Genomic DNA, 22,665 nt, shown 5'->3' on the forward strand with positions numbered 1-22,665 from the left:
AGGCTAACCCTGTAAGAATTTGGAATATAACAGTGATGTTCATGGTCAAATGGAAAATAAAGACATGTGAAAGCAGGTGTATGAGATGGTGGAGAAATGTACCTTGACGTCTCTGCCGAACTTTACTGTCCACTGACCTGGAGCAATGCGGTGCGCTAGGTCACTGTCAAAAGAAATGATAAGACATGGGAATTGATTTGGTGAAGGAACGCTATACACAATATAATTCATGTTTTTGGATTTCCTTACATTGAACTATTGCATGCCTTAAAAGAGGAAAGTTATGAAAGCCACTGAACGGGGCTAAAATAAAACAAACAAAAATACGTTTACCAGCCGCTGAACAAAGCTGAACTTGAAAACAACCTTTGAACAAGGCTTATAACAAAATGAATATTATAATTCATAGCATCCTGTTGCAGACTCTTTTTCTTTTGGTTCCACTAAGGACACTCCAGACTTTGTGGAAATGGAGATATATTATAAATGAATTTGATCAGATTCAGACCCCTGGTCTACAAGATGGTTACTGCAGTATTAGAATACTATAAACTATTTAGAACTCCCATACAAGCCACAGAACGGTGAGGGGGTAATCATGTTACAAAAACCTAAATATGTCCTTGTAGGAATTGTCCCCAAAGCCATCTGGCTTAAGAGGGTCGAGCAAATATAACTCTCTCTTTGCTGGCTTGATCACCTGTCAACCATTGACAAAATAGCTGAAATTAGACATAATCAAACACCAGAAGAAAACCACACAGCACAACTTATGTTCATTTTGTACATGCTGGTGAGATCATTTGGAACAGACTCACGCAAAGCAAATAGTGATCTGCCTTTCCTTGCTGCCGACTCCAGGCAGGGATGAAAACCATGTCCTTGGTGGCCAATTGGTCAGCCTAGTATTTTAAACAAGGGATTTTAAGTTGCTGTATATCAATTTCAAGAAACATAGGTCTCAAGCAACAGGAACTTACTGGAAAACTGGCCAACACGTCAGCTGTTTTGGACTTCCAGGTAGGAACCACATACATATCCACGATGTATATATCTTTGCCCTATATTGATAGTTTTTCAAAAAAAATGAAATCTTCATAGAAGTATGTTCAACAACAAGAGACAACCACACTTCACGAGATTGGAGTTTCACCACTAAACAGCTATTTAGAAAATATGTGTTATTCAAAAGAAAAAAGCAGGCCAATGATGTCTGTTGAAAACCGTACATGTCTTTGGGTGGCTTCTTGTACCATCTTCAGGCACGTGTTTCCAATCTGAAACAGTAACAACAGTAAGTTACCTGTGCCATTTATTTGAGACAAGATGAAGTTGGGAGGAAAGCTCAAGTATACCTACATTTGACTCCATGCACTGAGGAAGACCCAGGCTCCAAAAGTCCTCTCTGGTCAGGCACACATCACCCTCCTTCACAATGACCTCTGCTCCAGGCCTATTGTGGTCTAGCACATAGCTGAGCTGCAAATAACAGATTGCAAAACATACTTCAAGCCAATAGAAAACATAGAAAAATTAAAATCAAAACAATGCACCTCCATCACTGTGCATGAAGTAAACATATATCTACCAGCTTGTCTTGAATCGGATGTAGATCCTTTGCGTATTTCGCACCAGAGAGGGCATACTGGTGGTCAGCAACTGACCCCTCCGAATCCAACTTCGGTTCAGCTGTTATTAGATAGACACAAAATAAACAGTATTATTGAAGTACCACACATGAAGTATACCTAAAATGTGTCCTTGTATTGATAATCAAAATACCTCTCAACATAGGCCTGATAAAGGGCTTCAGCTGAGACACATTCACACTCTGTCTCAGCTGAGCTCCTGTTGAGCTCAACAGGGTTGCCACACCCTTGTTGGTGATTGAGGAAACCACATAAGGGCCAAACCAGTTGCACTCCAGTTTTCCACCTTTTCGGCCCTCCTTCCTCTTATTCGCTCTTAGGACCTCATCTCCAACGTTAATCAGGAAAGATTTCACATTCTTTCCCTTGCGTTTTTCAAAAGAGATTTTCTGTCTCTGTTGTGCTATTTGGATGTTCTGGTAAATCTGAGAAAGATATGTAACAGTTATCATTTACAGTCCTTAACATACGCTTGCATTTTTTAGGAGTTATTATGTTTTAAATATTGCCATTTTATTCTCACCTTCGAGTGCAAATCTGCAATGGTTGCAGCCTTTGCCTCAAGCTGCTGTTCTGCCTCATCAGCAGGCACCAAAACAGAGGTATCATCCCTGTCATTGACTGTAGCATTTATAACACCCGGGACGCGAGGGTGCCTCCCAAACTGGGCAAAATAGGGCGTGCACTTGGTTGACCTCTGAAAGCATAAAAATTCCTTTTAGTATCTCTGTTGAGTATTGTTTCCATCTGCATTTGTTACAACATTGTACCTGCTTTGAGGTGTTAATGCTCGCCACAATGCCCCTCAGATGTAAATCCCAGTCATTCTGGTCCTCTCCACAGTACTTTGCAAGTGCTTTTTTTATGTTTTGGTTTGTACGCTCATCTTGGCCATTGCACTGGGGATGGTACGCTGAAGTGATGCAGTGTTTTACACCCAGTGCATCAAAAACACCACGGTTGACCTGCAGATGGTTTAGTGTACACCAATTACCAAATTACCTGAAAAATCGTATTACATTGTTACACATAACACATACACTGTATTAGATAGATTATTGTACCTCATTGACAAATTCCCGTCCTTGGTCGGTAATGATCTTCTCGACAAGACCGAAATCGAGAAGAATATTTACAATCTTTTTTGAGACCTCAACAGCTGTTTTGTGGTAGAGCGTTTTTGCTACCACCCACTTCGTGAACAGATCAGTCGCTGTTAGAATGTATCTGCAATATAAAATGCAGAATGTTGTAAATACATACAGAATCACTGTAAATGATTTCCTTTCTTTTTAAACCAGATTCTTCACGTTTAGAACCTTTAAAGGAGGTTACACATGCTTCAGCCCATCATGATAGTACCTTTTGCCCTTAGCAGTGGAGGGAAGTGGGCCAATGAGATCCACACATGTCTCACTCTGTTTCAATGTACACATACAACACATTTCTGTAGATCAATAATCAGTCAGTCAGTCAAAAACTCCCACCCATTTCTTCACGTCCTCCCGCATAGTGGACCAGTGGTACGTTGCCAAAACCTTCTCGGTGGTGCGCCTTCTCCCTGCATGACCTCCGGAACCCAGGTTATCATGGCACTCCTTCAGGACATTGATAATTTGGTCCTTGGTGCACACAACCATCCTCTCATTGTCCTTGTATGTGTAGTACAAATCTCCAGCTGGCACAACAGGAACAACAAAACAATCATTTAGACATGTGTAGAGATGACATTATGACTAAAAGCTGTTCAAGAAATCCAGTGGCAAATGTGGTTTAGACGTAACAACTACAGTAATGTAAAGTGTGTATAAAAAGAAAAAGGAGAAACAAGCTGTGGAGTCCTTGCGATTTACTGAAAAATGTTGGAATTGCAATATGATAAACCATTAGAGGTATGATCACTTTTGCACCAAAAAACACCATTAGATAAATAGATAGATAGATATATACTTTATTGATCCCTATAAGTAAAGGGATGTGATGATGTCACATGTACAGGGGGTTTATACCTCATAATAAAAACGTATGTTCGTGACTTAACCATGGTCTTATTCTGTTACTTACCTTTGATCAGGTATTGTTTGGATGCCCTCCGAATTAACGCCTTCCTTTTATCATGCTTTTCAGCGGCGATGGTGAGATTGTGGTAACCACCATTGAGCACGTACTGCTTTATCTCAGCATAAAAGCTCTCCATTTCTGTCATGAAAGTTAAAATGGTCGCGGTAATTATGGGGAAGCGGAGGGATCTAGATCGTTCACACATAACAAGCTGTACCGAGTTCCTCCGGCTGCAGTTCCGCAGACGGCCGGTGTGTGGCAGCATAGCGCTGGGAGCAGAGGGAGGTGAGTATATGACGGATATGACGGATGACGGATGCGACGGAAATACACCCGAACATATTTGGTAGGCCGAACATATCTGGTACTGACACCGGCAGCATTTTTATTTTTATGGGGGCGGGACTTCCGGTGGAAGGGGGCGGGACTTAGAGGTGTGACCTGTCACTTTCTATGCATACTAATGAGATTGAAGTGGTATGAGTACAACTACTTCCATCCATCTATCTGCCCAGCAAGTTCACTAGTATCAATTATTTTATTGTTCTCTTTTTTTTCCTTCTGTAGCATAAATGGATAGACTATAACAATAAATGATCCTTACTTGAAATTCAGACAGAAAAATGTTAATCAATTTGTCCTATGAGTTTATGCTTCGTCAGTCAAATGATCCAAAAAGAGAATTTTACATGAACAACTGGAAAACTTGACACTTTAAGGACGAGTGTGTAGGATTTAGAAACATCTAGCAGTGAGATAGCAGATGGAAACCAACTGAACACCAATAGGTGGATATGAAGGGTTTTCTCTAAGCTAATGAAAACACAGATAATGTGATAATGTTCTAATGAAAACATGGTGATGAATGTATATAATATCTAAATCCACCTGAATACTACAAACTGGTCCAATCTAAGATGTCCCCATGTGCATTTGTGAATCCCACCTTGAAATGACCTTTTGCATATTTGATCTTGTAGCAAGTCTCCCTTGAAAATGAGATCGTTGATCTCAATGGGATTCACCTGGTTAAATAAAGGTTTGAAATGAAATGAAATGAAATGAAATGAAAGAGAGGAAAATGAAAACAAATACAGTCAGACACAGTTTTCAAAGTAAAAGATTTGAAGTACAGAAAGCAAAGTGCAGATGTTTAATCTGACCTTATTATATCAACACTGTATTGGGTTTGCTGTCACTCTGAACATTTTCTTTTCAAGAGGCTTCAATATCCCATCATTTACAGTATGTTGCTCTAATTTGTATATACATTATAAATAAATAAGGGTAATACCTATATATGATTAAAAGTGTAGGAAATTGTACTTCGATTGTGCGGAGAATTAAGGATATCATCCATGAGACATTATATCCTTAATTTGCCAGGCTTGCAAAACCTTAATTGGATCAGAACCCTGTCTGCAGTCCTTTAGTGGTTTTGTTATTAGTAGTGAGATCTTGTGAAGGAGAAAGAGATTGATCTGCTCTACTGTATCAGGGGCACGTGGCAATCTTTCCAGCACATTACAAATAGACAGGACCTTTAAATTGTGTCTGACTGCTCACCAGAGACCAATCACTCTGAGCCGAGTCTGGAGTCGGCTGTAATGTGTGTGTGAAATGAGAAACATAACAGTAACGCTGCGCACAGTTTCCCTGATGAATGAGACCCCCCTTTAAATGTACGTTAAATGGGTTGGCGCTGATAGAACGGCAGGTTAACCCTTTCCTTTTCCGCAGCTTAACAGATCCCTCCTCTATGAATTTCTATATTCATAATTTTGAACGCAAAACACCTCTGTAAAAGCTTGCAGGAACATCAGCATTTAGAGAATATGAATGTTCTTATGCTTTGGTTTACAATTCAAACGTAACAAAGCACTGTTGAGATAATGTCATATTTGTATTGTACTTTTTTAATTTTAAAGACGTTTTTTAAACAGTTTGTATAAAAGTTCTATTTTTTCATTTATTTACTTTACTTAATTGTCCTTACTGTGTTCACGTTAGCACCATTATACACCAAATCAGATTCCTTGTATGTGTTTGGCAACAAACCTGTTCCTGATTCGGATCCTGAAATGTCAGTCAAGACGCAATAACATCTCCATCTGTCCAATTTAAACAGGAAACACTATTAAAAACTGTTTACGTTATCTTAAAACTTAGATTTAGGGAATCTTTAGTGGCTACCAAACCACAAACTGTCAAATAATATACACACCATTCAGCTTTTTGGACTCCCTCAATCAAAAACATGGGATTCAACAAGCCTTTCAGATTCGTCTCACCTTTCAAATTCACATGCAGACTCAATAATAGGGCTGTCCTCAACTAAAGGCAATTTTAGTAGACTTACTCTCATCAACAAAATGGAATTTCTCCACACAGAATCATACAAAAGCACCACTGAAAGATATGTGCTATTAAGATTCTTTGAAATAAGTTTTTCATGGTGAATTGATAAAATAAATCATAGTGACCAAGGCCAATGCAAAACAGCAAAAGGGCAGCCCTATACTCTTTAGAATCTCTCAGTTTTTCCAAAAACAGCTAGAGAATTTTGCTTTATCAGAGGCGTTATTAAAGAGACAGGTGCTAGTAGAGCGTTTCAGGCGGTATATTCTAGTAGAAACCCAGAATGCTATACAAATCTGAAAATTAGCATAATAGGTCTCATTTATTCTTGTCCACTTTTTCCTCTTGCAGTATGAAGTAGCAAAGCAGGTGTTGCATCTGCCTCAAGATGCAACAACTCGGAGAAACACTCCATGCTGCTGCAGGTTTCATACACCTCCCACATTTCATCTGTAGCACACGCAGCTACAGTATAAGGTCCTCAGGGGTTAGCATATGGTGCACATCATTTCTTCTGAGCCTCTGAATTGGCCCTAAACAAATCTCATCAATGCGTCAATATGGTCAAAGTGTTGCTACATATATACCGTATATATATAGGGCCCAACTGCATTTTAGGACAAATTGACAATGCTAATGTTCTCCCATTGTCAGATTTGATTCATTAGAGCTGTATTGCAGGAAAAACCCAGTGGAGATTCAACATTTTTCCTATTACTCCCTTATTCAATAGTGGAAAGAAAAATGTGTAATGGCACTGAGTTACAAAGCAGAACTTTTCTTTCACTAGTGGTATTGCTCATTACGCCTACTTTGCAAAGTTTCACAAATGCCACAAAGTCCTGATGCCCTTGAAGTTCTATATTTAATCTAGAACATGCGTGGCTGCATGTGCAGTGATTCAGAAAAGGTTTTTTTGTTCAGCTTGTTATCAAAGGCTTTCTCATTAAAAAATGTCTGACTTTGATGGTGTGGAGGTGGCACACACCTAAAACAAAAGCTATAGGGCTAAAAATAAAGTCCTGCTTGGAGACCACAATCACTCCAGCATTTTAAAGTTGTCAGTCAGATGTCAGAATAAGAATAAGATGTTACCTAACAGCAGGTGTGGGTAATTACCATTGTTTGTTGCCTTGTGTCAGAGAGAATCAATGCTATATTTGCACAATCAGTCTTTAATAACAACAATAAAATGCTTTGCAAAATCTGTGGAACCTTTCTTCACTTGATGTTAGGATGCGAGCAATTTCTTCAATTTATTTGGGGGGAGGACGCATGCCATGGAGCAGGTGTTACCTAACAACCTGATGCTAGGATATTTAATTATCTTCCCCAGAATTATCCAGTTAATGCGTCAGACTGTTCCGTTCCTTTTAACCTTCAACGGTGTCAAAGTGTCACAATAAATACACCCACCTACTCACACTTATAAAGGAGTAGAAGGATTCAATCATGAGAGTCTAGCAAGCAAGAGTGAAGAGAAAAGAGAGGCAGGGGAAATAAGAGATCCTACAAAAACATGCAGACAGCCTGCCATCTAATGGACGAATCAAACCGTGCACTTCAGTGTTTATTTTCCATTTTGCTGTCGTGCTGTATTCTAACACTAGGTGGCAGTGCACTACACAAAATGCCTCATTAATCATTTTGTCCATTATGGTAATTTTGAGGTGGTAGCGTTCCTCAAAGGGCAGAACATAATGATAAAATGATAAATACCAGAAGGAAGCCAGAGTTGAAAAAAACTCTGGTTCTTATCTCCAGGCACATTGGTATAATAAATAAGTCATTAATTTCCTCCTTAAACAATACTCTTACTCGTACAAAATGTATTACCTGACATCGAGAATTTTCTTTCTCTTTTCATTTTTATTCAAAGAACATTGAGTTGTTTTAACTTCTGTATATATTCATTACCTTGCCGTGAATATGTGGATACATTCACACATGTAGATAATCTTGTTAAAATGTTTGGTTGGAATAAAGAATAGAGAGCCAAGGAATTAAATTGTATCATGATTGCCATCCTCATTATTAGCAACCCCAGGGGACATATACACTGTTACAGTCTGGTAGATGAAATGCTGTCAGGTGCAGAGAGTTGCCTAGCAATAATTAAACATTAGATTGCTTAAACTGCCAGCATATGTTCCAGTAGCAACAATATATCCCCTGAGATTGCAACAGACATTGTGCTGCGTTTATTAGAATATTTCCCCTCTGGGTGTCTATGTGAGCCAATGACTAAACTAAACAAATAGTTGGAATCAAAGGTGAGCAATGCGTCAAAAGCAATTTGTTCAATAACCAAGAATTATGTGTTGCTATTACATCAGACAACTGATTGTGCAAAAGCACACTTGACAAAAGGAGAAAGTGCATTTTATTTCGCCCAGTCAGTTTAAACAGGCTGTCGCACACGTTACCCAACCCTGCTGAGCATGTCTAGTCAAGTCAGCTTTATTTGAGTCCTTAGTCACAGTTACAGTCATTGGATTTCACAACACCTGCTTCATGAGAACAGTGACTGAATCAAATACCAGGTGTCATTATGTGATTAGAGAATGATGACGAATCATTTGTTGAGTAACTACCAAATGAGGGCCACGTATACGTTTACAGTAAAAGTTTGCAATTCAATACTTTGTTGCAAAAGTCACACAAAAACATATCAACGTGTTTATTGCGTATAGGTATTGTACCACCTTCAATCAAGTTCAGTTTAGTTTTATACAACAACACGTTGTAAGACATAATGGAGGTGTAAGGGAAATTGGTCACCCTGAAGACTAAAAAGAGGTACCCAGACCCTAAAAACAAAGTATTTAAAATATATTTTTACTAACACACATTGTCTATATTTGAAAAAGTACATAAAAAGTAATATTTACATACTACAAACAACTATATTTAACCACATCCTCAATATCCTAATTGCTACATTTATTCCATCTGTCTAAAATTAGTATTTTGTTGTTGCACACAACCTTTGATGTTAAATAGTTAAAAACGCATAAATAAAATAAGATAAGATGTACTTTATTGATCCCAATTTGGGAAATGTCTGCGTTACAGCAGCATAAAAACAAGGCATTGCACATAGGAGAAATAAGAGTAGAACAATTGAGAAATATGACAAATGACAGCTTAATTTGAATATATTTTAAATTAGAGAAACGAGTTTAAAGTCCCCAGCCGGTATGAATATTCATGGTTTAATAACCAGCTATTGCTACTTTTATGTTTTTAAAAAAACACACACAGATAAAGTGTAATCAATCTTATTGTATATCCCTGAATCTCTGAAACCCACACATATGATTGTACATTTAGATTTTTTTTTTTTTACCCTTTAAAGATGCTTTTTCATTGAATATGTTTGTTTTTACAGCATTTTTACAATGCTTTATTAGGCTTACCTCTCCAAAAAGAAAGCTGACTAGCAATGAGCATTACACTTTAATTAATTTAAAACTAAATGCTGCATACTACATGAGCAATGAATCAACAAATCAATTATTGAACATATGAAATTGGAATTATTTCATTTGAATTGAAACACCCTTTTGTGTGCTAGAACTTTTTTGTCTCAAAACGTTTGACATATTGTTGCATGTTTGAGGTAATTAACTAAGCTGGATACATAATGATTCTCACTTTAAGAAGACAGTTGTGTTCCTAGTTATTACAGGTTTACATTGCTGTGTCTGTGGAAGCAATGTAATCTCTCTGATATTGTTATACGTATTCCCATTCTTCTTTATTAACAATTGAAAGAGCCTAACTGAACTTGTGGAGATAAACAAGGCTGTACATTCGTATCACATCGACGACGTTTTCCTTCAACTCTACTGTATCATAGCTATGCAGCATTTGTCTGTCTTTTAATTTTTGTAATTATTTATAGTCTTTGTATATACTGGATATTGTTATGACATGTAAAGTAGGTATGTCAATGTGTTTTGAGCGCTGGTTGATAGTAAAATATGTCCCACCCTAGAAGCAGGGACGTGCTGCCCCCGATCAGGAGTGACATGCCCCGCCCCGCCTTTCAGCATCTCCAGTCAGTGTAGAAGCGCTGGGAGTCTGGAGGAGCAGGAGCAGACAGCACAGAGTTCAGCGGCTCCCGCTTTCGTACGACACTTAGCTAGAGCTGCTCCCCAGGCAGTGGAGGTGATGATGGCGGCGGCTGTTGAGAGAGGAGGCGTCCGGGCCGCTTTCCTGAACCCGAGCTGCGGCGGTGGACCAGCACCGACAACCCTCCCGACTGGAGCGTTAGCCGGGGTTGTGGTCCTGGGCTCGGGATCCAGCAGCATGCCTGTACCCATGAACCTCTTTGCGACCTGGGAGGTAGACCGATCATCACCAAGCTGCGTTCCGAGGTAACGTTAACATTGTTGTGTTAGCGTAAAATACCACATGCCATACTGTTTACAAATCACCGTATATGTTTAATAAATATGGGGCTAACGTTAGACAAACAACGCCCTCATTGACTGTAAACGTTAGAGAGACGCGCTGCCACACATTTCCAAAACAGTGTTGGACTGGCTTACTAGCAAGCTAACTAGCAAGGTGGCTAATGCTAAAGCTACCCAGCAAATAGCACTGCTGTCCGAGTTCTTCTCATGTTTCTGGCTAAAAAGCATTGTATTAAAAATATTGTTTTAAAGAAGGAAACAATCTGTTAAAATAACCCATGCTTACGTGTTTAATGTACATGCATATTTAATACATGGTTTCCAAGTGTGTAATTGTTTTCTTAACAGTTGTATACAATTTTATTCCGACCGTTATGATAACTAGCTAGCGTTTGCAAAAGTTTAGCCAACTAGTTTATCGGTTAGAGCTGTTGTTGCTGCTTATCTTCGTGTTGTGGCTACATTGTTAAATATAACATTTCCCTTTGTCCATGCAGGCCTGTGCTTGAACTGATTTACGGAATGCATGCCACCTAATAGCAACATAACTATCTATAAATACAGTGACATGAATGCCGTTCCTCTCACGACTAGCAGACGTCGTTTTCATCCTAAGCACCGTTTGGCATCAACTGTCTGGACAAACAAGCAGTTGGACAAACAAGCAGTTGCACAGCCACTTGGCTATTTGAAATCTACATGATATTCCCCTTTATGTACTGTGGCCTGTTTTATGCTTATGTTCAGATACCACCTTGTATTTCAGCGTTGGCTAACTGGTCACACACAGCCATAACACATACATATACAACCACTCAAAGTGTTGACACAGCAGCTGACACAAGGAGAGTAAACTGTTTAGATTATCACTTCTTTATGCAGATGCACTTGAAGTCAGCCATTAATTTCAGTATTGCTGTTCAGCAATACTCAGCTGCATCAGTATTCATCGTCAGTGAGCAGGCACTGCTGCCACCTGACCAGAACCCTCTCGGAGCTGTGGGCACATTAATCAGCTTTGACCTAGATATGCTCCACTCATTGGGAGAGAAGTGGGCCTGAAAGGGGAGGGTTTCCTCCACAGTCGATGTGCTGTGTTTGCCTGCTCTGCTGCCACTTTAGTGTATGCAAGAGAATGTCATACTGTATGGAATGATGGCATGCACAAAACATGGATCATTTACAGTAATAGAGGTCTTTCAAATCTCAGTTTGTTTATTATTCAATCTTTAGCAACTCGGCTGATTTGAACCCAATGGAGTGTTTGAAATGACAGCATTGCTTTTTTATTTGACAGATAACTACCACTTGTTAGTCCCTTTTAGCATATATGATGTTATTATTGCTGCATGTAAGATGCGGGAAGGATAGGTATATTTTGTGACATAAATCTAACATGTTCCTTTGACAAAAATGATAGACTATGGATATCTGTCTTCAAAAAAATTCCTTTTTCCTGGACACAAATAGAAAGCCACTAGCAACTACAATTGAAGTGAGCATGCTTCTGGTAACTGTATCCATTACATGTTAAGACTACTGGCTAGCAGAGAAAGCAGGAAAAATGTTGGCGCATTTATAGAGCGTGCCATACTTGGCATTGGTTTCCCACATGTCTTCCCTTTACACTTTGCTTCCTCTCTACAGTGGATTGAAAACAAGATGTGGTATTAAAGATGAATAAGGATGAGAATGGCAGTGGATTATTCATGAAGCACAGAGAGTAAAGTCACCAGTCTTTGTTCAGCAAAAGACTGCAGTAGCTGCCTGGCATACGTCTTTGTTGATATCTTGGTTGATTTCTCAGATCTGATATGTAATGGAGTAAAGTGGTATGACACAAGAGTTTATTTAAGCAAGAAACATCTCTGTAAGGTTTTTTTCTGACAGTGTCTTAGATTCACAGTGCTCACAGCAGTTTGCTAAGTAGTTTGCCAAGCCTGTTTCTGCCTTCTTTGTTTTTAGACCACTTATCCTAGACTGGTGTGAAAGGTCTTGCATGGAGCCCAACCCAAGGCCTGTTTTGGGGTTTCTGCCTTGGCATGCATTCAGGGGTTGGGCCATTTTGTGTGCAGCTGTTTGCTCCTCTGCTAGCCTTTAGCAAATGTTGGAGTCCAGCTACTGTAAGTGGCACAGTTTCAAATGAGGGCATGGTGCTGTTAGCAATCAACTGTTTTTTTTATTGTGGCACTCTAAAACATCTAACACAGTTGTTGTTAATGTGACTCTGTATTTTAAAATCGATCCTCCAAAGCCCTGAAGCGAGAGAAGGATGGCTTAGAGGAAAATGTTTTATTCACAAAGGAAAAATTGTTGTCAGCGCTCGTTGCTCCTTTCAGCATGACATCTGGATCCCTTACAGTTCTGCTTTTAAAAACTATGGAACAACAAGGTTGTAACTTTTTCTTTTTCATTCTTTTCTTTATTTACATTCATAGAAATACTTTTTATTCGCACAGAGCCTTTTTTTTGTTGCACTTGCTATTAGCCTTTGCTTTTGCTTGTATTAAAATGGAACCATAAAATGGCAGATACATTTTATTTGCTGTGTGTGATATATAGTGTTAGACTCGATTTTACCCACTAAGTGTTAATGGAAGCTCCTTTCTTTAAAAGGCATATTTGAACAATTGGACATGCATTGTTTTTAATTCCAGCACTGCCATGCCTGATGGACTACCACCATTCAATGTTGATGTTCTTATATTTATTATTAGAATTGCAGCATATTTCTTATAAGAGGAGTTGTTTCTTGTGTTAACCCTCTGGTTTACCCTTAGACCAAGTGAGTTGTCAATGAATGCTGAGTAACCAAAGCAAAAGCTAAAAAGCAAACATCTTGGTGTTTTGAGCTGCTTTCAAATAAATCCTAATGAGCCACACATCTATGGCAAGGCAGGCATTTGTTGAGGGAACCATGTGGTATTTGCAGGAATGACACTAATGCAGAGGTCAAGCTGGTGCTATGTTTATCTAACAAAAAATAATGTGCAGCAGCATGCAATGGTTGGCTTCTTATCAAGTTCAAAGATTTTCTTTTTTACGACTTGTCAAAAGTGTTGCCCTTTAACCTCATCACTTAGATGACGGGAGCAACCAAGCAATTTTGTCTTGTTTACGTCACCGGGCTTCTAAAATGGTAGGGAAGGTGTTTTGGTTGCGGATTTAAAAGCTTTCAAATGAACTGTGAACAGTTTTAAAGCACTGGAAATATTGCTGCACAGAGTTGTATCTATGCAGTATTTGTATGTGTCTGTCTGGTGTTCAGAGAGGTGAAGATATCTCTAAGGATTTCTCCCACGCTGCAAAATCAACCACATCTTTCCGCATTTTCCTTCTCTGGTGTTTATCTTGAGTGCACAGAGCATCCTTCTTTCTGTCCCTTTGATTCATGTGAGTCCTGAGATGACACAGCATTATCTGGAGAGTAATTGAGTATACTCGGCAGGCTCTGGTCAGATGTTTGTTTCTTCTGCCCCAATTCTGTATATTGGATTCAAATTGATGTGTGCTGCGTATGTCAGCAGATAAGTCAGAAAAACAAAAACAAACTCGGGCAACGACTGGAGCTGTGGAGCAACATTGCTGCGTCGTCTTTGTTCTAGGTCAGTGAATGTGGAGCCAGCAGCCCTAAGTCTTTACATATACCTTATGTTGTCGTGCACACAGCTACTTATTATATACCCAGAAGGTTGAATTGTTTGCATGCAATCTCTAGTATCATCCCTGGCCTCAATCTCCTTGATTTAGTATCTAATTCTCTGTATGTTCACTTTTAAATCTAAAATAAAACCATTGAATCAGGATAGAAATAAAGTAGGTTTGTCGATCAATTAAGAAGAGCTTACTGTCCTCGTATACCTCCTTGCTAACCCTTCCATCTCAAGGCTTGTATATTGTTTCTCCCAGCAGGGGAGCTGCAATAATCTGATTTCATAACAGGAAAAGAAGAGCCAGTAATCTGATGCTGCACACAGACACTGGCTGCTTAATCCTCTGCTTCCTTTTGCAATCATAAACAAGGCCCCACATCAGCCTTCTCCTGTGCCCTTCAAAACTGTGACACAGCACTCTGTCTGACTGCGTCATGTTTACAATGTTTTGGGTTGGCTGATTGGTTTTATTTTCCTCTCTTTCTATTGGACATTACCAAAGACCAATATAGTAGCAGTATCTCCTTTATTTGATCCAAAGCTTCCGTTCAAAAGTGGCTCTGTGTTTGGTTGGACAATATGACAGCATCATGTTCTGTTGACCAATGCCAATAACCATGGCATTAACTTCCCTCATGGAGCACAGTGCAAAGGATTGGTCAGCAGGCTCATGGAGAACAAGGATGCGAGATGCTTGGTAGCTTGACATTTCAACAGATTTAAAAATACATCTTAATTCTGATATTAAATGAGTAAAAAGAAAAATGTAACACTAGGCTCAACCCAAGCCTACAGTCTTTGTTCGGCCACTTTCCAGTATTGACATGGTACACCTGACCGACCGTGTTACTGTGATCTCAAAGTTGAGACAGCTGCTCAGTCTCTAGCTCTGTGTCACATTTCGCTTATGTCTTATTTTTAATGCTGAATTGCATATTTTATGATGATTGGTTTTGGTACTAGAATAATCCAATTAGAACAATTTGATTGAAACATGATTCACTGTTCTACATTTTGCTGCTCTTGCATTAAAGAGTTACCCTTACAGTTAATTTACATTACATAAATGCCCTAGAGCAGGGGTGGGGAACTTTTTTCCTCTCAAGGGCCATTTCAATTTTGTCAACATCCTCCGAGGGCCGTACAGATTATTGACCTCTGCTTAAAAAAACTAAAATCACAGCCCATTCATTTGGCCTTTCTTTCATGCTGTGCAAAGAAAAAGCAACCTCTTAATCCAGATATCTTACCATGACTTGTGTATGCATGCACGTGCACGGTGTGGCATGAGAAAGATATGGACACAAGATGTGTGCAACTGTATTTCGTTTCCTATCCATGTGGACATGATTTAAGTGGGGGGGGACCTAACCTCCTCTAGGGGGGTCCGAGGGCATGCTCCCCCGGGAAGATTTTTTAATTTTTTATGTTGAAGTTAAAAGCATCAATCTGGTGCACTTTGAGAGCAACATGAAGAGATCTATGGATACATCTCTCAACACCCAGATTAAACAGAACTGTAAGCAGATTTATTTTTCTTTATGAATATTTTACAAATCACTCTCCTTTCAAACTGTATTCTTGTTTATTAATAACAACTTTTTTTTACTGTCATATAGTATTTTATACCTGTTTACTTTATTTTTTTATAATGATCATATAAAGATGTGCCTTTACCTCACTGGTTGGAGAAAAAGCTTCTTATATTCGTTAGCATAGCTAGCTAACCAGATGCTAATAACAACAAAGTTATTGACTGTATGATCAGTATGACAGATGAACAGATCGCCACTGGGCTTTCAACTAAAGACACAGCCACGCAAAAACGGCGCTGCGGCATGTGTACGGCTCCTTATGGGTACTGCAATTTTGCCGGAGCCGCGTTCTGGTGTTCTCCGTCAGAACTACACCCCTGTCAGACCAGACATATACCACGTGATGACACGTTAGGCTCGTGTTGTGTTCAAGGACCCTGACCTTGGCCAGGGAAAACAGGCACTCGCTTGTTTCATTTTTTTTGCGGCCTAGATTTCTTTACATTTTTTCTTTTTTGCGTGTACTGTGTTTATAAATTAACTCAAGGGCCGTATCAAATGGTCTCGCGGGCCGTATACGGAGGTTCCCCACCCCTGCCCTAGAGTCTATAAAACCGCTTGATATCAGGGACTGGACTTTAGCAAGATACACATACCATGGATAAATGAAAATGCCCCACTGTAGATCATTTCACTTTATTGATACGTTTTTTTTGTTTTAGATATTTCTTTAAAAACATGACTTAAAAAAAAACATTGCATAAAATCAATTCTAACTCAGTTACATGCTGTTCACACACTCTGCTAAGAGTATACCAATCAACACCCTCGCTCCCCTCTTTTCCACGCTCACTCCCACCGCCTGAAATGTGTCAAAATTCTCTTGGTTTCCTTCCCTGCCTTCCTGGAAGAGGAGGAATTTCCTTGGGAAACATTTCACATTCCTGGCGACTACAGAACCGCTGGTGCAGCCGAAGCTGGGCTTGCTTTGCATTGCTGTCAGCCCCCCCCCCTTCTGTACTCTGGTGTTGACCAACAACCTGTACTCTGGGAGGGAGGGGTGAATGTGGATTGCCCACCCGGTTGAAATGTTTTGCTGAACTGGCTCTGCGCTTCACAGTGAACAGTGAATGTGCTGAATGCTCATGTTGAATTCCTCACAAACGGAAGAAAGGTTTGTTTCCCCCTGCCTGGACCTCCGAATTGGAGAAAGGCCAGATGTGTGTGTGTGTGTGTGGGTGGATACCAGGGTCTCTGCAAGTGAAGAGATCCAACAAGTGAGGCAAGGGAAACTGTCCTCTGACACTGGGAGGATCCTGTCAAAATAATCACTTTGGGGACAATGTCTCTCAACTCATTTCTCTCTTGTTCTTGCTTTACTTATTTCCCACCTCTCCCATTCAGGCATTTCCTGAGCTGTACGTGCCAGCAGCAACACAGAGGCCATTATTTCAGATATAAAACTCTGCAGGGTGGATGAATGAGAGCACATGACACATCATTGAAAGACATGATACATGTTTGTAATGGCAGTGAGAGCTCTTGTTGCTGAATTATAGCTGAGTCTACTCTTGTTTACAAACACAGTAAGGAGTAGGTTACTAAATTATTCAAATGCAATGGTTAAAACTAGTCCCAGGGTCTCACTGCTGCACTCAATGGAAATGTTCCTCTTGTCTTGTCTTGGCTAAATAATATCCTGAGAAAATAATCAACACTTGGCAGTCCGGGAGAGGACATGACAGTCCCCGGAGTGTCACCTCTCAAATAGCATTGAGCCTGAGGCCCTTCATTTGTCTAATCACAGATTAAAGAGTGTGTACTGTCTGTAGTCCACTCTCTGTCTATGTTCTTAATAAGCCTGCACTACTATTGCGCAACTCGTCTCTTCTTCTGTGCAAAAACTCAAAGCGTTCTGATGGTTTTATGGACAGAAATTAGGACCCAGTTCTGGAAAATAAATAAATCCAATAGATATGTCACATATTTGGTCTAAGCCTGGGATTTAGGGCTTGGGGATACTTTTTTGGGTGAAGACTAGAGGGAAATGTTTTTCAGTCTGCCACGCTACAAAGGAACTTAAGAGTATAAAAACATATTTTGACTCTCAGTTGGGAACATCCTGTTATCATGCTGTTTGTCTCACACTGGTTAACTGTTGGATATTACTCATTCATAGTGGGGCCTGTCTTTAAATATTAGAAAGAGAAAATGTTTTTCTTTAGATCTATTGCACATTCTCTCTTTTCTATCTCGCAGTGTGTACTGATTAAGGAATCATGTCTCCCTTCTTTTCAGTCAAGTTTCTTTTCAGAAGAAAACTGTCCATCTCCACAGCAGAACTTTTTTCACATTGTGGTGTGTTTGTTATTTGGCAGCACACTGTTAGCTTTGTCATTACTCTGGCCTAATTAACTTCACCTAGAATAACTGCTGCATGGATACAGAGAAAAGCAAAGGTCTGTGTACGGGAACTATGGAGAAACTGGAGCTGGGATGCATATTAGTCATTTGGACATAGTAAACCACGGGCGATTGACCGGGAGGAGTGGTCCGAAAGCGCATGTTGGCTGCTATTGTTCTACTCCAGTAATAGTGCCAAAACGGTGTAATTGCATGCATCAGCCTTTGTCAGCAGCATTTTTTTGTTGATTTTACAACAATAGACGCACGTGGAAACACAAACATCTTGTGCAGTCACATTTGTACCATTCATCCACACGTTTCTTTTACTAGCAGATGAGTCTGTGTTCAGGTCTGTTTTTTATAACATATTTGATCAATAATGAGAGCAGGAAGTCGGATATGACCGCGGTGGCTTTACGAGTTAAAGGGCAGACTTAATCCTGTCGGGTGCTAATCAGGCGCACCATATGGCCGCATGAAATATGAATAGCAAAATTGCATTGGATCGTTAGATGAAATGTCAGCAAAGTGACAATTAAACTCAAAGGCAACTGCTTTTTTTGCACAGTCTCGCACCTTCTCACAGGGTAAAGGAGATAAGTAAAGTCTTACGCTGGCTCAAAGATTATATTTAACTAGATTTAAGATGATATTTAATTCTGATGTGTATACAACTACCCAGGGTCCCCATGACAGGCTTTCCTCAACATAGTTTTCTTGCATTTTCATTTTTTTCTAATACACCCCATTCATCAAAGATGTTTTAAGATTAAATCCTTTTCAGCAATTTTATAAAGAGCTTACGGTGCTGTTTTGCAATGCTTTATATTTTCTAGCAAGTATAGCAGCACTGTTATGACTTAAATAATGATTGAAGTTCTTCTGCTCAATATTCAAGCTAAACTTGTTTTATATTGAATCCATATTAAGCAACATATTTACATTGACAGGAAACTACCTTCCCATGAACAGTGTGGTTAGACTTTATAACCTTCTAAATAAAAAGTCATGTTTCCTGTTGTAACACTGGTGCTTTTTTCAGCACTTGCTTTATCTTCCAGGTGGATTTCCCAGGTCACTATAGGCTAGACTGAGAGATTGTTTTAAACAAGGCTTTGCTCCTGAGCGTTTGATCCTCCTGGTAGACTGCAGGCAAAGAAAGATTCCTGCCAGTCCGCCCATTCACCTTAATGGGATTTTAAAGCTCAGTCATAACTAGGGTTGCAAAGGGGTGGAAAGTTTCCGGTACATTTCCGGAACGTTTCCATGGGAAGTTAAGCTGGGGAATTTTGGAAATATTCGATGCAAAATTAAACAAAAAAACATGACATTTCAACAGATTTGTTTTAAAATTATTTTTCTTTTAAGTAGAACAGAACAAGTTTTAATTGTTTTATTGAACAGGAATGTTGAGTTAAATATTACTCATCCCTCCCATTAAAAAAATGAACAAAAATGCACCTCCCATCCAAAAATCCCCACAAAGTCCCATTCAAAATGTTAAATGAAAAGAGCCCTTCTCCCTCCAAAAAGTCGCATTAAACATGCAAATCTTCCTTCAAGCAATCCTCTGCATTTTTGCTAAACCCTTTCAGTCAATGGGCTCTTCCTGGGCCTCATCAACATCCAACTCTGAGTCTTCCTCTTCAGTGTCACTGTCCAGCCTTGTTGAGGATGGCTCTGTGTCAGGCTCAGAGAGCCTTAGGTTTGCCTGAATGCCAACCAGTTTTTCCACTCTCACATTTGTGAGCCTGTTGCGAACCTTTGTGTGGTCTCAATAGCCATGCAGTAAGCAGTGTGCTATGGCATGGATATTCAAGTGTACTTGAATGGCATCGGTTTGTTTTAGTCAAGATTATGCTAAAATAAACTTTCCCCAACTATATTTAAGTTCCCTATGAAGAGCCAACCTTCAATTTAGAATATTCCCATAAATTCCCGTGGAAAGTTTCCATCTTTGAAAATTCCCGGAATGTTGCAACCCTAGTCATAACCTTGTCAGAGGCTGTGACCCTGACAGGATTCCACTGCATTATGTTTACTGGTTCCTGTAGATTCATTATGAAGTCACTGAATGCAGCATGCATTAACTTCTACCCACAGTCAGATGTACTGTAGGCTATAGTAGTTAAACTGGTCATTGTTTTCTGCATGCTAGGGAGAAATCTTGTTTTGATGTACTGCAGCTGATCTTGTCATGGTGTCTCACTCTGGCTCTACTTTGCCTGTAAACATGCCATGTCTGGCAACTACAAACATGGGCCTGCTGACCTCATCAGTTTGTGGTCAGGCCTGAACAAAAGACCTGTTTAGCTCTGCGAAAAGTGCAACAAAGGATGACAGCCATGCATAGAGGTCCTGAAAATGATTATGAGATCACTGAGGTTGATGAATGTAGCACAGGGTCATTATTGGAATCGAATAGGCTGCAGAGTTGCGAAAGTAGCAAATAGTATTCTGATCACCTCAGTGGGATCATGTGAATGTTGGAACACTTTGTCTGTTAATCTGCCTGTGCCAGTAGAACAAGGGGATTTATTCTAGAGCATGTGTTCAACTTGATGGAACATGTGGACAGGTTTACCCCAGCCTTTTGTTTCCTGGTGTCATCAAACAGCAAGCTCTTTTATTATTTTATTTCCTCATTCAAGCCTCGTTTTTTTGTCCCATATTTCTCAATAGGAAACATACACAACTTGCTAACACTCCCGCCTTCATCATCAGAGAAAAGTTGTCTACCGAACCACCCACTCAGAGAGTACTGGTCAAACCTCTGATTCACAGAGCTTAAATCACTAAACTGAAATACAATTCTGCACTGAGCACGATTCTTTACGTAGTATTACGGTAATTTGCCGGTAATCCCAACAACAGTTCTGCCACAGCTTTGGGGAGCCTCTTGACCTCAGAGTTAAAAAAGACCATATTACAGAGTATTATGGTGGATTTGCTATAATGCCCTCATCACTTGCATTCTAGGAAACAACCGGTTTATCTGCTTCCCAATCAATTTTTTATTTCGCAACCCATCCCTCAGGGTGTTTTCATACCGGAGTGATGACACCTGTCCTGCCTTCCCAATGCACCAAATCGCTCCATGGCGGCTCATGTGTCTGCACCAGCTGGCTCAACAAAGCTATAATCCATCCTAGCAATGACTTGACAAAACTACACGTTGATGGGGGATATTATATTATGGCTGAAGGGATTTTTGTTAGAGCCATTTTCTGTGTTGACAATGAGTGTATTATTTTCTTATTAATTTAGATCTTAATATATTCTTTCCATTTATGTATTGGTACCGAATTAAATATTCGGAGAAAAACCTTGATTTACTGCGAGCCACACCTGTGATATAAGGAAGGGGTGGGACTGAGCGTGAGGAGGAAATTGTCTCCAGCAATGAACGGGGAATCGGAACAGTCTTTGACCTCACGTTACACTGATCGTTTTGTTTATTTTGTTTGTTTAAATATATGGAAGTAAATAAATCGGCCGAGGAAGGCAAAGAAATCGGCGCCTACAGAGCTTTATTTGGATGGTTTTTAACGTGTGAGTCAAGAAGCGGATCCCTGTTGATGTGGCACAGTTTTCGATATGCCACAAGAATGGGCCACGACAGATGTTGTCTGGCTGCTTCTTAATAAATACCTGAGCCAGTTGGATCGATTACTGCCAGCATCATTTATTTATCGTCCTATAAAAATGACTTCTGATACAGTGAGTACCATAGCATATCAATTAATGATTAGACTGCAACATTTAAATATTAACTGTTATTGATTGTTCTTTGGAATACCTTTTCCAATTAAATAGCTGATCTTAAAGTATTTTAAATATGAAAAACTAGTACTGAAAATGGACAGTAATGGTTTTAGATCTGTTTGCACAGTTTGTTTGTGGTTTCTCCAACAATCCAAAGATAAACAGGATTGGGGCTTGTGGTTAGACCATAAAGTTGTGCATTTAGCCGTAGCTTGATTCAAATATGGCCTGTTGGAACACTAGATCTTCCACAAAAAAATGTCTCCCACCATGTAGATTATTCTCAAAGACGAGCTTGCGATGTTTCATCAGTTTACATTTTGTATTACCAGCATCAACAGTGCAATATCATCCATGGTAACTCACTTTCAAGATGAATAAGCTTTATGTATGACGGCGCTTTGACAGCCCATTTTTAAGCCCTATAGGGGTTTAGTGTTTCACGCTCACTACATGTAAGCCTATGTCTACATAACATTGTAGGAGCTCTCTGTATCTGAATCGCATGACTTCTGGCCTTGAGCTGCCATCTCATTACAAAATATTTTGCATTGTGATGTGATTAATGAGTGCACACCATCTGTCGTTTTTGCATTATAATCATTAATGCCTCATGTAAAATGTTCATTGTTCGAGCCGTAGAAGATTAGATACATTTGTCAGTTCTGTTTCAACGTTGACCTTTAACATTCAGCAATGGGTTGGCTTCAAAAAGTCAAAACAGTCACACCAATTGACCCCCCCTCAAGCATGTGACCTTTTTGGCATATACAGGTTAGTTTCCCATCCGAAAGTCTGTTTTGATTTCAGCCTTGTT

At 39.6% G+C, this 22,665-nt stretch overlaps 1 protein-coding gene and 1 long non-coding RNA gene across 3 annotated transcripts in view; one reads left to right on the plus strand and one right to left on the minus strand.

Annotated features, from left to right (window-relative positions):
- Window positions 1-2,550: 2,550 nt before the first annotated feature.
- On the minus strand, window positions 2,551-3,197 carry LOC117562628. The gene is made up of 3 exons (XR_004571597.1): window positions 3,137-3,197; window positions 2,714-2,876; window positions 2,551-2,614 (listed from the first exon to the last, which is right to left on the minus strand). It is a non-coding gene; the product is annotated as an uncharacterized LOC117562628 (long non-coding RNA).
- Window positions 3,198-10,117: 6,920 nt separating this feature from the next.
- Window positions 10,118-22,665, plus strand: part of LOC117562730 (phosphofurin acidic cluster sorting protein 2-like) — a 60,195-nt gene continuing 47,647 nt past the window's right edge. For both annotated transcript variants that reach the window (XM_034240616.1, XM_034240617.1), the window contains exon 1: window positions 10,118-10,450. In XM_034240616.1, the coding sequence (XP_034096507.1) occupies window positions 10,245-10,450 (206 nt within the window). In that variant the 5' untranslated portion in view covers window positions 10,118-10,244. The remainder of the gene's footprint in view (window positions 10,451-22,665) is intronic.

Source organism: Gymnodraco acuticeps, unplaced genomic scaffold, assembly GCF_902827175.1.
Source record: "Gymnodraco acuticeps unplaced genomic scaffold, fGymAcu1.1, whole genome shotgun sequence".
In the NCBI taxonomy this organism is placed as follows: Eukaryota; Metazoa; Chordata; class Actinopteri; order Perciformes; family Bathydraconidae; genus Gymnodraco; species Gymnodraco acuticeps.